Source organism: Saimiri boliviensis, chromosome 11 (genome assembly GCF_048565385.1).
Source record: "Saimiri boliviensis isolate mSaiBol1 chromosome 11, mSaiBol1.pri, whole genome shotgun sequence".
Classification (NCBI taxonomy): domain Eukaryota; kingdom Metazoa; phylum Chordata; class Mammalia; order Primates; family Cebidae; genus Saimiri; species Saimiri boliviensis.
In genome coordinates, this window is record NC_133459.1 from 117,286,078 (window position 1) to 117,301,551 (window position 15,474).

Here is a 15,474-nt window from a genome sequence, read left to right on the forward strand (position 1 = left end):
ATAACATAATAAAGATCACAGCACATCATTGAAATAGACAATTATACAATATCATCATAGTATAGAAAATATACACCTAGACTCTTTTTAAGACTGGAGGGAAAACATTCTGAAATGTTACTGGAGGTTGAACTAAGGTAGTGAGATATAGAGGTGTATTTTTACTTTTTATTTAACCTCCTTTACAAATGTTCTGTTGAATTAATATAACTATGCTGCTTTCAGCAACTTTAATGCTATTATTTTCTGACCTTCAGATGAGCAGCATGCCCACCAAGTCCACATGGTTGGAGTGTTGGGTTGGGCCTTGCAGCACGAGGGGAGGAAATGTGTCCCCTTTCCACCATCCCATCCTCAAAACCCCTCAAGTCTATGACAGGCAGATTACTTTTGGTTCCAGGCTTTTCCACCCTAAGCTGGATGTGACTTGGTGGAAAGAAACAGTATTTGGAATCAACAGATTTGGGTGGAATAAGAAAGTTGCTAGTTATCAGAACCTGGACTTCTTAAACCACTGGTGTCCACTGCTTTTATTCCCTTCCTTTAACATGTATGGACCACCGTTGTCCTTATCCATAAAACAGAAATGACCAGAATGCCTGCCTTGGAGAACTCCTGTCATTTCCTTTTCTTCTACGAAGCCCAGGACAGCAGCAGAGGTGGAACACCCAGTGGGCTGCATCTACTTACCCTAGTTCATGCTGTCCTTCTGTCTGTCTGTCTCTTTAGGGGCACCTGAGAGTATTCATGTGGGTTGATCCTCCAAGCCCCGCCTCATGCAGACAGCAGTGGCCAGAGATTTTTAGAAGCCTCATCTCCCACATTACCTGCAGATATGGGGTCATATATATCCTCTAGGGAGTTGTGTTTTGTGAGTAATTTTTACAATTTACAGTATATAGGCTGTACTGTTTTAAAGGGAAGTGTATCATCTGGGGTAGGGTGAACTGATCACCAAATATACTGCAGGAAATAATGAAAAACTCGACAGAAAGATAATTTTTGCATTTTCTCTTACTTCATTTTCCATTCACTAAGCAAACTGTACTCCTTTTTTTTCCTTAAAAAAGTTCACACTGGGTATGTTTCTTTGAGGAGTCATATCATGCAGCCCACAGTAAGATGACACTTCATTCAATCTATTCTTAGGAACAATGTAAAAATACATATGTGGTAAGATTAACAATTTTCTTATTTGAACTCTGAACACCAAAGCAGACAGCCTCCTTCCTCTTCAGATGTTTGAAATCCTTTATGTAAAAGTCTAATTTAAATTTTATCCTTAATAATTTTGTTTTGTTTTGTTTTGTTTTGTTTGTTTGTTTGTTGTTTTTTTTTTTTTTTTTGAGACGGAGTTTCACTCTTGTTACCCAGGCTGGAGTGCAATGGCACGATCTCGGCTCACCGCAACCTCCGCCTCCTGGGTTCAGGCAATTCTCCTGCCTCAGCCTCCTGAGTAGCTGGGATTACAGGCACGCGCCACCATGCCCAGCTAATTTTTTGTATTTTTAGTAGAGACGGGGTTTCACCATGTTGACCAGGATGGTCTCGATCTCTTGACCTCGTGATCCACCCGCCTCGGCCTCCCAAAGTGCTGGGATTACAGGCTTGAGCCACCGCGCCCGGCAACTTTTTTTTTTTTTTTTTTTTTAAAGATGGGGTTTCACCATGTTGGTCAGGCTGGTCTTGAATTCCTGACCTCAGGCGATCCACCCACCTTGGCCTCCAAAGTGCTTGGATTACAGGTGTGAGCCACTATACCCGGCCAGCCTAATTTCAATTTTATAGTAATAGATAATATTTTAAAATGTAATGAGATCTAAATATATCAGTCCCAAAATGTTTATTAAAAGCAAATAATGCTTTCCTTCATGTTTGAAAAGTAAAAAATATTAACACAAAGTTGGTTCTTATACCAGAAGTCTTCTATTAACTTGCTTATCTCCACGTTTCTCCTTTACTTCACTTCCCAATTTTTGCCTATGGTAGTACAGAAAACATTATCCACTTCCCACAATGATGGTGCCATTAAATCATATTCTGACTTAAAGTGTCAGTTCAATTCTATTTTGATAGCCTGCTTCTTATAAGAGTAGAAGGGGAACAATTATATTACCTAGCATTTAAGTTAAGGCATCACACAATTATCACTTTGCATTTATTTTCCTTGAATTAATACAATTAAAAGATATGTAATTCTTATTTCAATTTGACTACACCCATCATGACAGCTAATCCAAATACAAAAAGTTAAATAGTTTGTTAGTATACATGAGGATAAAACCATGGCAATATGACAGGGTGTGGCTCTGTCTAACAAGTACTTCTTGTACATAAAATAAAGACCAGTTCTATTTCTGGTCTTTAATCCAGGTCTAACTTTTCCATAGTTTATTTTTGCAGTCTTTTAACTGTTAAGTGTTACGAATTCTTTTTGCCTTATGCATTACGTAAGCACCATTCAAAACACTTGTTCTGGTATGTATCAAGGACCATAAAAATAATCACTGTTGGATCTAGAAATTCCATCCCTAAAAATACGTCTTAAGGAAGTAATTCCAAATGTAGGGAATGCTATATTCAAAATCTTTTCATTGCATTACTTAAAATAGTAAAAAATGGAAACAAGGTAAATACTAAGAGTAATTAATTAAATTATAGTAAACTAGTTGATAGAACTTTTTATAGCAATTGAAAATGATGAAAGATTGTATATAAAAAACAAAGATGATTGTCATGATTTTTATTTAAATAATATTTACTATAAAGTTTATGTTCTGCTAAGAAAATATGGAAAATAAGGACAATATGAAAAAGAAAAAAATTAAAATATTTGGGGAGAAAAGCAGGCTACTCAATTGTATCTGAGATATGACTATAATTTTTGTTAAAGAATAGAGCAAGAAAACTTGTAAGATGTTTTACTGGGTTTTATTCTTTTCTTTATCAGATTATATGTAGCATAATTTATAATATATTATTATTTATGATTTACAAATAATATAGCATAATTTGTTATATGTTTATATTTAAAACTCAGAAACCCTCATTTGGAGCATTCTTCCATTCTTGCTGCCCAGATGAACAGGTAAAGAGTGCAAATTAAAAGACTGGCTGGGCATGGTGGCTCACGCCTGTAATCCCAGCACTTTGGGAGGCCAAGGCAGGGGATCACGAGGTCAGGAATTCAAGACCAGCCTGGCCAACATGGTGAAATCCCATCTCTACTAAAAGTACAAAAATTATCTGGTACTGTATTCCCAGCTGCTTGGGAGGCTGAGGCAGGAGAATCACTTGAACGCTGTAGGCGGAGGTTGCAGTGAGCAGAGATCACATTACTGCACTCCAGTCTGAGCAACAGAGACAAAGCTGGTACTAGCAGTACAGAGATTGACAATTACATCTGACTAGCATTTAAAATGCCTGAACTCTTTTTTCCCTGCCTGGTAGCATCACGGTAAGAATCAAATGAGGCAAACATAGAAATGCATGCTGGAAATGGGGGCATTGCTCCTTCCAGGGGTTTCAGAATCACCCACTTTTCCCATGCCCTCCCTCAATAGGACAGAGATCATAATTGTAAAGCTTTGTGGAAAAAATAAATGAGAGATTGGTAAAATATCTTGTTACAATTTTCTTTTTGAAAATGTCTCAGACAGGCAAAGTGGTTCACACTGTAATCCCAGCATTTTGGGAGGCTGATGCAGGAGGATCATTTGAGGCCAGGCTGGACAACTTAACAAGACTCCATCTCCACTTTTTTTTTTTTTTTTTTTTGTCTCAAAACTTCTCTTGTAGGGAAATTCGGATCTATGAGAGGCTGCTTGAAATAAATGGGCTACTGGCCAGGGCTTGAAAATATTTGTGGTATGAGAAGGTCAGTTTTTTGGCATCTTCAGATACATTATTATTGCTATTTACAAACAATTAGTAAATCACTGAAAAATCCATAAATTTAAAATTATTTGGGAAGACTCTATTTATAAAAAATTGTGCCTCAATTATGCATTTTGCTTACCATTAGATCTATTTCAGTTCTAAAGGAATAGATGGAGAGAGAGGGAGTCTTTTCAAAACGTTTGTGGAGGGGTGGCTTATTCTCTTTGCCCTCAGTTTAGGAGCAAGAGGTAGTTTGTAGTAGTGAGCAGTGAGAGGTGGGTTCATTGTATCGTTACTTCTAGTCCTAGCTTTTCACTATTCCTTGGCAAGGTTCTTAACCTCTCTGGGTTTCCCTCTTCTTACCTTTCTCCTATTCTCCCCCAAGTGTGGGAATCACACTTCAACACTATACACCTGGGAGTGTTGTGTTGTTAAAAAGTATTGTTAAATACTTTTTAAATGTGTTAAATTCTTGTTAAATACTTTAAGACGTGTATTTATTTGAATTAGTAATACGTACACATGGTTCAATATGTAAAAGATATAAAGGGAGATTTGGTGCCTTCTCCCTCCTACCTGCTTCTCTCTGGGTGTCCCTGTTCCAGTTCTCAGTTTTCTTTTGCAAACTTAGAAATCTCAAGAGTCTGTGAAGAGCAAATGAAAAGCAAGATGACTAGACTAAATCTGAATGAAATGAAAGGGATTTATTCTGTGATACTGCTCACTGCTTAGATAAGCACCTTGAGCAGTGAGCAGTATCACAGAATAAATCCCTTTCACTTAGATTTAGTCTAGTCATGCCCTCTTCATGGGATCCCTCAAGTTTTCTGAGACTTCAAACAGCAACACTCAACTAAACTATGAAATAGTCACAGCACCTTTCCAAGAAATCTTGACTTTGAACTTGCTAATGTGCAAAGGAAATGGTCCATTTCTCTAGAACTGGGTTGTTAAGATTTTACTTTGTCTCATTTATAATTTTCTTCTAAAAATTTGTTTTTTCTATCAGGTAGGAGAGAAGGCAATAAGGGAAAGATTTGTTTTTGCACTACTTTGAGAATTTTATACCTTAGGCCAGGACAAAGCACACAAGAAATAAAATATTAACAACATGTCCTTAATTTTCCTTTCTGACAAAGATCACTTGCCTCTCCATTTATATATAAAGAAGGGGTGTGTTAAGCAAATGAAGGCAGACAAGATGTGCCCAGTACCTGGCATACAATAGGGGTACAGGCCATTGCTTAATAAAACGTATAATTTATTAAAACATGCTCGAAGCACTGCTATACTAAACAAATATTCCCTGAAATTTTTAAATTTACAATGTAAAATAAGAATAATTTTAAAAAACTATTTCTAGAAAAATAGCTTAAGGGCCTCCCCCCATAGCAATTTAAGATTAACCTAAAACATGACAGTTATTTTAACTGGGGAGCATCACCCCCATCTCCTTCTGTGTGTCTGACATTGGAGGCTTATTGTGCACGAAGTTGTGATCAAAATCCAACTCAATTCATTTTGAAAAGTAACATGACTACAACATCCATCCACTCCAGTGAGCAAAGGGTGTAGGCTTTGAGTATACACAGCCCGCCACACACTATGGGTCATGGCATACAGTCTAGCTTTGGAGGTCGCTGCGTTTGTTCATGTGTGTACGAGCTAGGTTTTAAGTTTTTTTCCCCCGTTCTGTTAATAGAATTAATTAGTTAATTAACCCCACTCATTCATTTACTCAGTCCACAGTCTTTTTGTTAAGAGCCTGCTGAGGACATGAAGATGGAGATCCAGTGTCTACCCTCATGAAACATACAATCCAAGCGAAGAAGGCCTACTTTGCGATAGTCGTCAAGTTGTGTTTTTACGGTGCTTTACTGCTCCCGCCAGCACTCGGTACCTGGGTATGACCTCAGGCGGTGGCAGAGCCCGCGTGCGAGGTCCCGCTCTCCTTGGCTTGCCCCGGCGGGGCGGGGTCAGCAGAACAGCCGCCGGCGCTGCCCCCGCGCGCTCCCTCCCGCGCCGCCTTTAATTTCGCAGCTTCCACCACCGGAAATCAGTCGAGGCTGAGTGGACCCATCTGAGAGCCGGCGAGCTTCACGAGGGGAGGGTGCGCCCACCGGTCCCGCCGGGCGCCCGCGGGACGCGCCGCCAGGGCCCTCTCCGCCGGGGGCTCGGCGCTCGCCCACCTCTTCCAAATTTAACCATTACCTAAATCCGAAGGGAAATGAGCAAACCTCTCGGATTGGGTGTCAAGGTATTTTCAGCCTCGTTGGGCGTATTTATCCCGAAGTGTTTCCACAACAAGCTATTTCGGGGCCGTGGGGCAGGTTTCGCTCTGCGGACGCCGTGGCCACTCGCCGGGCTCCAGGCCGGCGGCACCGCGGGCCGGTGATTCACGGTCCTGAGCTGGGGGTGGTGCAGCCCTAGCAGGCGGCGGGGCGGGGGGCGGGCATGGCGGGTGACGGATACTAGAGGGTCAGGGAGGGTCCTCGAAGCTGTGCGCCCCCACCCCTCTCTCGGCAGTCAATCTCTGTCCTGAATCTGTGGCTTCTCTCGCTGCGGAAGTCTCCCTGGAGCCAAGAATAGTTATTTTCTTTCGAGTCATTTCTAGTGCCTGAGTGTCCGGACCTCCAGTTTCCCCCATCCCCCGCCGACCCACAGGGAGAGAACTGTGAGGACGACTAGGGGACGCGCGGGATGGGCTGGAAAGGCCAGGCCCCCCCGTACCCGCCTGGCCACTTGCGCAAAGCAGCGCGCCGGGCCGCCCGACGAGGGTTGGGAGCAGGTCTGGGAGGGCTGTGTGAACGACTCAATAACGCTCAGGAAGTGAAGCTTGTGGTTTTGGGGGCTGAGCTCGGAAGGAGATTTTTTTTTTTTTTTTTTTTAAGGTCAGAGAGACAGAGCGGTCTCTTCCAAAAGCAAGATTTCGTTTGAAAACTCTCCCAGCGCGCGCAGGTAGGTCTGCCAAGGCTGTTCTGCGCCTCCAGCCCTGGTGGGGGCGGCCTCGGGGACTCGCAGAGCACTGGCGCTGCGGGGGCGGCCGGAGGGCGCGGGCGGCTTCCCACCTGCCGTGGACCGCCGTACGGGAGCCCGGGGAGCCCTGGCGGCTGGGTCAGGGCGAGACTCGAGCAGCGCGGCTGGAAACCTGGAGCCGGAGGCGCGCAGCAGGCAGCCTGGTGGTTCGGCAGGGGAGCCGAATCCCCCCGGGAAGGGAGCATCTGGCGGGAGGCCGCGGCAGCTGAGCTCTGGAGGCCACCCCCTCGGCGCCCTCGGCTCGCGCCCTCCCGGCCCGGGACGTGGAGGAGAGGCCTGAGCTCGCGGAGGGCCCGCCCCGCCTCCCCCGCCAGCTGCAGTGCGGGGTTGCCTTCCCACGCGCTCGGCCGTGGCCCCAGCGCCCCTACCTCCCCCACCTCCGTCCCTCCCTCCAGGAATCAGCAAAGCCGGCCGGAGTGCGAGAGAGACGTGGGCTTAGAGTCAGGGTAGGGAGGCGGCCTCCAAGTCCGCCTGGTCTCTCTCGGCTCTAGCCCAGACCCAGCTCCGGCTCTGACAGCTCCCCTGCCCCCATCGGTCCCGCTCACAGCCAACACGTGTCCCAGCCGCAGCGGGACCCTCGGGACAATGCCACTCCGTTTCTCTTTTCTTCTGAGTTTCGCGGCTGTTTGGGCTCAAGCCTGTAATCCCAGCACTTTGGGAGGCCGAGGCGGGTGGATCATGAGGTCAAGAGATCGAGACCATCCTGGTCAACATAGTGAAACCCCGTCTCTACTAAAAATTCAAAAAAAAAAATTAGCTGGGCATGGTGGCGCGTGCCTGTGATCCCAGCTACTCAGGAGGCTGAGGCAGGAGAATTGCCTGAACCCAGGAGGCAGAGGTTGCGGTGAGCCGAGATCGCGCCATTGCACTCCAGCCTGGGTAACAAGAGCGAAACTCTGTCTCATTAAAAAAAAAAAAAAAAAAAAAAAGAATTGGGTTTGGGTTTTGTGGCGTCTAATTGTACCGCCGACAAGTGCAGGAAGCAGCAAAGCTCTAGCCCTGGAAGCCAACCCTGACGGAGGTAGATGACACCCTAGCCCCTAGGGGCATTCTGGCGCTTAGCTCACGGGAAACGTCGTTGGTGCCCCGTCCCAGGCGTCTTTTCTCCCACGTCTGTTCCCATTCCTCCGGAGAAGGGGACACAATGGGGCTGGGGATCTGAAGCAGGAGGCCTGCACCCTACAGGGACCAAGGCCGCTAGAACTCGTTTTGAGTCGAGAGCTCCAAAAGACAGACGTAGACTCTGTGGCCTGCATCTTGCCTAGGAAGCCGAGCAGCTCCTAGTACAGCAGTAGAAACAGCACGAAGCCGGAGAACTGAGGGTCCTGCTCCAGCCCAGAGTTCCGAGCACCCTCTTTTCTGAACCAACCGAAGTCACCGAGAACTGCTGTACTGTTCAGACCCTGTTCACAGCTCACGTGTGAACCGTGTCCCCATCGCCTTCAACTCCGGGAGGAAGGTAGATTCGTTTACCCCAGACCACCTTGACTGTGGGGTCCCGCCCCCCGAAGCCGGCTGGAGCCGAGGCTGGCGCAGCCCCATCCTCCTGCCGGGCTCAGATTTCGACCTGGGATTAGGTGAACTGATTAGGGGTTAATGAGAGCGGCGCCCTGGGCAGCTAGTTCCCTCCCAGTCTCGGGCGGACCTTCGCTCTCTGCCAATGCAGGCTGCATGCTCTGGCGTCGTGTCTTACTTGTCTGCTAAATTATCCGTGTATCACCGATTCGGGACACCTAGCATTTCCCAGTCAATGTTCGCGGATCGAGCTTTACTTCCCTAGGACAAGATTTTTTGGTGAGAAGAACGGAAAGTGCTTTTTCCGGGGACCTGATTCCCAAGGTTAGATCTCCATGGTCTGGGATGGCTTGCCGCAACCTCAGCTGGTGCCCGCAGCACCCGGGAGTCCGGGGCCAAAGTTTCTCCTACGTGGGGCACAAGTGAGGGGCAACTGGGATCATCCGGATGCAAGTTTCTCCTGAGGTGGGGATTGGTTGTCTGTAACTCCCCTCACTTTCCTGTCCCTTTGCTGGCCTCTGCTGCCCCCAGTCCCTTTGCTGCTGTCCCAACGCCGCCGCCGCCCCTCAGTTTTGTGTTCCGTCCCTGCGCCCCCAACCCCCACCCCCCGCCGCCGCCGCCTTTCACTCCAGTTTGTAGCTGGCTCTTGGAGGTCTTGGCTCCTTGACCCTTCCGGGTCCTCAACCACTGGGCATCCCCGACCCCTAAACCGATTCTCGTTTTCCCGTCCTCCCTCGCCAGCCATAAAGCACAGACAGGCAGGCAATGAGTAGCTGAGCTGGGGTAACCCACCGGATGGGAACTACGGCTCTCCAGAGTTTGATTGCCCGAGCGAGCTTGGCTAGGAAAGGGGAGGAGCTGGGGGGGCGTGAGCAGGGAGGAGGAAAGGGGCCCGAGCCAGGGCCCCGGGACAGGTTTTACCGCTGAGCTCTGTCAGTGGCGGCGGCGGCAACGACGGCGGGTTCGCGCCACCTGTCCGAGTGCCACCTGGTAAGCGCGGCGCAGCAGGGCCAAGCCCCTCCTCCCATGGGCTCTCTGCGCTCCTCCCTGGCCGGTGCTCTCCCTCTGCCTGGGTGCCCAGTCCCCAGCACCTGAGCGTAGTGACCCGCGTTTCCACCTAGTTTTCTTCCTCTCTCAGGTCTCCGCCGGGCTGTGGTTAAGCAAGCCTTTGGAGTGACCGCGGGTGACAGCGGCTCCAGGGACTCTTGGGGCGGAGTGGGGAAAGCCCCAGACCACCATGCCGCGCTCATTCCTCGTCAAGAGCAAGAAGGCGCACAGCTACCACCAGCCGCGCTCCCCAGGACCAGACTATTCCCTCCGTTTAGAAAATGTACCAGCACCCAGCCAAGCAGGTGCGAGGCGCGCGGGGCCCGGCAGGGCTGCTCCCGGGGATTCTGACTGCACATTGACACACCAATACCCGGGAGCTGGGAGGGGCTGCCCCAACGTCCCCTAGGCTGCCGTTTTTGTTTCCTGCTGTCCTGGTTCCTCAGGGTTTGTCTCCTAGGTGCCACAGCCTCTCTGCGCCTGTCCTCAGATTCGAGAGCGTTCCTGGCCAGGGTCTGGGTGGAGAGGGGAAGACGCTCGGGTGCTCTGGTCAGCGGGGGTTGGGGGAGCCTTCAGAACCCCCAGGCTCAACCAGTCCCAGCCCGAGCCCCTCACCTGCCTCCTCTCTGCAGACAGCACTTCAAATGCAGGTGGGACGAAGGTGGAGCCCGGGGACCGTTTGTCCCCTGAATCGCAGCTGACCGAAGCCCCAGACAGAGCCTCCGCATCCCCAGACAGCTGCGAGGGCAGCGTCTGTGAACGGAGCTCAGAGTTTGAGGACTTCTGGAGGCCCCCATCACCCTCCGCGTCTCCAGGTAGGAACCCACTGGGAACCACTGGGGCAGGAGCTGCAGGGACCAGGTAGTGTTTGGTGTGTGTGTGTGTGTGTGTGTGTGTGTGTGTGTGTGTGTGTGGTGTGTAGGGGTGGGGGAGATAGGCGAGATCTTTGGCGTAGAAATTCTAACGGGGAGTTGGAAAGTCTTTCCGGGAGGAGCGAACTGATTCATAGGGGAAGGAGTCCAGAAGGAGGCATCCGGCTTCTCTGGGACTGGGACAGCTTGCCCGCTGGGGCCGGTGCCTTCATCCTAGGAGGCGGGACTCTGGCTGCTCGTCGTTTGCGTGGAGCTGGCCGACGACGGAAAGCGAACCAGTTTTTTCTACTGGCAGCAACGCTGATGTTTCGTTTTCTGAGCAGACTTGGTTTTTCATAAAGTGCTAGGATCCCACAATCTAGACCCCCGAACCTCAAACAAACGGAGACCAGGGCAGTAAGGGCTAGGCAGAGGAGCTAGGTGCGGGGCAGGAGGGAGGGGGCAGGACGAAAATCTCAGCCCGCGGCTTGGTCTTCACGGGCGCAGATTGGGGCCCTGTTTCATTTTTCGTTTTGCCAGGTTGACCCAGCCTCATGGGCCTGCCCTCTAGGTTTCATTTCCAGCGAGCAATCCAGCTTCAGGCAAACGAAATGACTGCACGTTGGGTGGGGGCATCTTGGTCCCGGCCTGGGGAAGGAATGAGCTAACCAGCCAGATTTTGACAAGGGCCGGTTATATCCAGAATGTGTTTGCTAGTTTTAAAAGATACCACCACCCGTCCCACAATCAGTGAGTTGACTTGGCTAAACCCACAGCTCCAGCGAATGTGCCTGGGAGCTGGCGGTGGGAGAATTCTTCCTGCCAGGGAGTCAAGTGGCCGGGAAGGACCAGGTCCCAAACCCCTCGGAACGGAATTCGGGGTACAGCCTTTCACTGAAGTGCCGGCCTGAACTGGAGTGTGTGTAAATGTAAAAACACACACATGTGTAAATGCCGTCTGCACTCACGTGCGTTGGGTCACTGGTTTTAGCAAAATTCATGTGAGTGCCAGTGTAGCAGGGTGAGAAGTCAGAGAGTTGTCTCTTTACAGGTGGTGGCAAAACCTTATGAGATATACAGTTATTCTCTGAGAAATTCGGGTTCCCCGCCTCCATCAAACTATAACAGGAATTGGGAGTATTTGGCGGACAGCTTAAGCCCAAAAGTCCCGTTCCTGCTGCCCCTTTGCTCTGTATACTGGGCATTTAACATTTAACTTTGTGAGACCTTAATACCTTCCGGTTTATTCAGATACCAACCTTTCGGGTAGTTCGAGGCCGCATTTATGGACCCTCTCCCTTCTTCCTCGTGGATTCCGGGAATAAAAAGAATTGAGTGGGAACATGCAGGGGCTGGGAGAATGCCTGCGCTAGTGGCTGGACCCTTCGCCTGTGCGGCTGGGGTCCGAATGGGGCATTTATTGACGTGACCTTCCCCATAGGATCTCCAGGTGCGCAGGTTCAGCCAGAAAAGATCCTCAGAAAGCCAAGCGCCTCAGCTGCCCTCGCACAGAATTTACTACCTCATCTCCCAAGGTCTTTTCAATGATCTATTTGCTGCTCTGCCTCCTATAGTGGCCTGCAAGGCCCCAGGGCCTGGGCCGTGTTTTACCCTGGGGTGGGCCTGGCACCTGGAGCACGCAGTGTCCTAGCGCTGGGTGCCCCGCAGTCCGCGAACAGGCCACACCCACAGCTGCAGAGCTGCAGCCCGGTGGCCTCCGCTCTGCCCACTGAAGCCTGACTGGACGCTCCCTTGTGCCTCCACAGCCTCGGAGAAGTCAATGTGCCCGTCGATGGACGAAGCCCAGCCCTTCCCCCTGCCTTTCAAACCATATTCATGGAGTGGCCTGGCGGGTTCTGACCTGCGGCACCTGGTGCAGAGCTACCGACCTTGCGGGGCCCTGGAACGCGGCGCCGGCCTGGGCCTCTTCTGTGAATCCGCCCCGGAGCCGGGCCACCCAGCCACGCTGTATGGCCCGAAGCGCGCGGCGGGCGGCGTGGGGCCCGGGGCTCCAGGGAGCTGCAGCACAGGGGCCGGTGCCGCCGCTGGCCCTGGCCTAGGACTCTACAGCGACTTCGGGTCTGCGGCGGCCGGCTTGTATGAGCGGCCCACCGCAGCGGCAGGCTTGCTGTACCCTGAGCGTGGCCATGGGCTGCACGCAGACAAAGGCGCTGGCGTCAAGGTGGAGTCCGAGCTGCTATGTACCCGGCTGCTGCTGGGCGGCGGCTCTTACAAGTGCATCAAGTGCAGCAAGGTGAGGAATCCGAGCTCCCCACTTCGCCTGCCCTGCGCCTGCTTCCCCCTACCCGTGCCTAGCCGGCGCAGCACCAGCGCCCCGCGGCCCCTCTCAGCGGCCTTCTCCCCGGCCCCACCCGCCTTAGGTGTTCTCCACGCCTCATGGGCTTGAGGTGCACGTGCGCAGGTCCCACAGCGGTACAAGACCCTTTGCCTGCGAGATGTGCGGCAAGACCTTTGGGCACGCGGTGAGCCTGGAGCAGCACAAAGCCGTGCACTCGCAGGTAAGCCCCGGGCGCACCGCTGCGAGCGGCCCTGCTCAGGCTTTTTGCATTGGGGGTGCAGCACCAGCCGCTCTCGCCTGGAAGTTTTCTCCTTGACTGCTCCCAGGTTCCTCCTCCAACCCTTCTGCTATGTCTCCTTGTCCTGGGAAAGATACCTTCCCCTACACACATGTGGCCGGCTTAGGTCTTGAGGCAGCCCTAGATTTTGGTGTCATATCACTGTGAGCCTCGAGAGTACAATCCTCATTGGGCTTGAAGAAGGTTTGTATGTACTGATTCGTGCTGCTGATATGTCAGACTTAGCTCTATTTCTTTGCGCCTTTTTTTTTTTTTTTTTGAGACGGACTCTTGCTCTGTCGCCCAGGCTGGAAAGTGCACACAATCTTGGCTCACTGCAACTTCCACCTTCCGAGTTCAAGCAATTCTCCCACTTCATCCTCCTGAGTAGCTGGAATTACAGGCGCGTGCAACCACGCCCGGCTAATTTTGTGTTTTTAGTAGAGCTGGGGTTTCTCCATGTTGGTCAAGCTGGTCTCACACTCCTAACCTCGTGATCTGTTTACCTCGGCCTTCCAATTTGCTGGGATTACAGGCGTGAGCCACCGTGTACCCAGCCTGCCAATTCTTTTCACCAAACGGTTGTTACTTAATTTGCATTGACCCCTCCCGACTGAAACGGTGGGATCTCAGCTCATTTAGAGCATACAGTAGCTTATTTACCTCGCTATTCTCTCTCTTCCCCCAACTCCTCTCCTTTCTTTTTGAGACAGAGTGTAACTCTGTTGCCCAGGCTGGAGTGCAGTGGCACAATCTCTGCTCACTGCAACCTCCCCCTGCCAGGTTAAAGTGATTCTTGTGCCTTGGCCTCCCAAGTAGCTGGGATTACAGGTACACGTCACAGCTTTTTTTTTTTTTTTTTTTTTTTTTGAGACAGAGTCTCACTCTGTCACTCAAGCTGGAGTGCAGTGGCACCATCTCAGCTCACTGCAAGCTTCACCTCCTGGGTTCAAGTGATTCTCCTGCCTCAGCCTCCTGGGTACCTGGAATTACAGGCATCCGCCACCACACCCGGCTAATTTTATATTTTTAGTAGAGATGGAGTTTCACCATGTTGGCCATGCTGGTCTTGAACTCCTGGCCTCAAGTGATCTGCCCATCTCACCTCCCAAAGTGCTGGGATTACAGGCCTGAGCCACCACACCCCACCCCTGCTATTCTTTCATGAATAAATATTTGTTGCCTAACTTCCAGGTGCCAAGTACTTAAGAATCCTATAGCACATCAGGTCGTTGACAGCATGCTCACATGAAGATTATAGTTTAGCTGAGAGATGGAGAGTAGATGTAGATGAGCAAATAAATATAACAATAGCTATGACAGGAGAAGGCTGAAAAGAATATCAGACCATCTCCCCCAGAACCCACACTGGCTGGGGGAGGAGGCATCTGAAGTGACTGAGATCTAAGCCTCCTGTTGAAGAGGGTGGAGAAGTGTGTGTTAATGGTGTCAAAAAAAGCAGGGTGTGGATATGTTTTTGCCATGGGGTGTGGAAGGTTGTGGGTAAAGAATGTTTTGGTAGAAGAAGTGTTCAAGGGTCGGGCGCAGTGGCTCATGCCTGTAATCCCAGTACTTTGGGAGGCTGAGATGGGTGAACTACTTGAGACCAGGAGTTCGAGACCAGCCTGGCCAACATGGTGAAACTCTGTCTCTGCTAAAAATACAAAAATTAGTAGGATGTGGTGATGGCGCCTGTAATCCTAGCTACTTGGGAGGCTGAGACACAAGAATTGCTTAAACTTGGGAGATGAAGGTTGCAGTAAGCTGAGATCATGCCACTCTACTCCAGCCTGGGTGATAGAGGAGACTCTGTCTCAAAAAAGAAAAGAAAAAGTGTTGAAGGGATTTTAGGGTCAGCTCAGGAGCGAGGAGAGCAGCAGTCTAGGTGACTGCAGGAGTACCACATCTCTCTCTCTCTGCAGGAACGGAGCTTTGACTGTAAGATCTGTGGCAAAAGCTTCAAGAGGTCATCCACACTGTCCACACACCTGCTCATCCACTCAGACACCCGGCCCTACCCCTGTCAGTACTGTGGCAAGAGGTTCCACCAGAAGTCAGACATGAAGAAACACACCTTCATCCACACTGGTGAGCTGAAGGCCCTTGGCTTGTAGGAAACACCCTGAGGCCAATGTAACTCACCTTCTCTGATTTCTGGCCCCAGTGAATGGTGGATGAGACCTTTCTGATGGAGTTAATCATTGCTCTGTGTTAAAGGAAACAAAGGGGTGGGTTCTTAGTTCATTTATAGACATAAATCTCCCCAGAGCCACCTTGATTTGGGGTTGTGTCTGAAAGACTACTCAGCAGGTCAGCTCACAGCTTCTCTCTTCTTGGAAAGAACATTTTCCTCTAGGTTGGCAGCTGCTTCCACTGCTGCCTGCTCTGGGTGAAATATGAAGCTCCAGGGTCCTCTTAGAGAGTTGCTCTAAAGAGCAAAGAGAGTTGCTCTAAAGCTTACCTAGAGATTGAGGACTTTCTTTAACCACCTGGCCTTTTGTGGGAGGGATTCATGTGGCCTCTTTGGCTGCATTTTCAGGAGTCTGAGAGCTTATTCTGATTGAGGAGGA

The 15,474-nt window shown here is 50.3% G+C and overlaps 1 protein-coding gene across 5 annotated transcripts in view; it reads left to right on the top strand.

The window, feature by feature from the left end:
• The first annotated feature begins 6,027 nt into the window (after positions 1–6,027).
• Positions 6,028–15,474, top strand: part of GFI1 (growth factor independent 1 transcriptional repressor) — a 38,753-nt gene continuing 29,306 nt past the window's right edge. The window contains exons 1-8 of one of the 5 annotated variants that reach the window (XM_074381427.1): positions 6,028–6,136; positions 6,771–6,837; positions 8,181–9,420; positions 9,569–9,782; positions 10,110–10,292; positions 12,095–12,582; positions 12,710–12,847; positions 14,827–14,992. In XM_074381427.1, coding sequence (XP_074237528.1) covers positions 9,668–9,782; positions 10,110–10,292; positions 12,095–12,582; positions 12,710–12,847; positions 14,827–14,992 — 1,090 coding nt within the window. In that variant the 5' untranslated portion in view covers positions 6,028–6,136; positions 6,771–6,837; positions 8,181–9,420; positions 9,569–9,667. The other 4 variants (XM_074381428.1, XR_012512584.1, XM_074381426.1 and 1 more) reach the window with 4 other exon arrangements.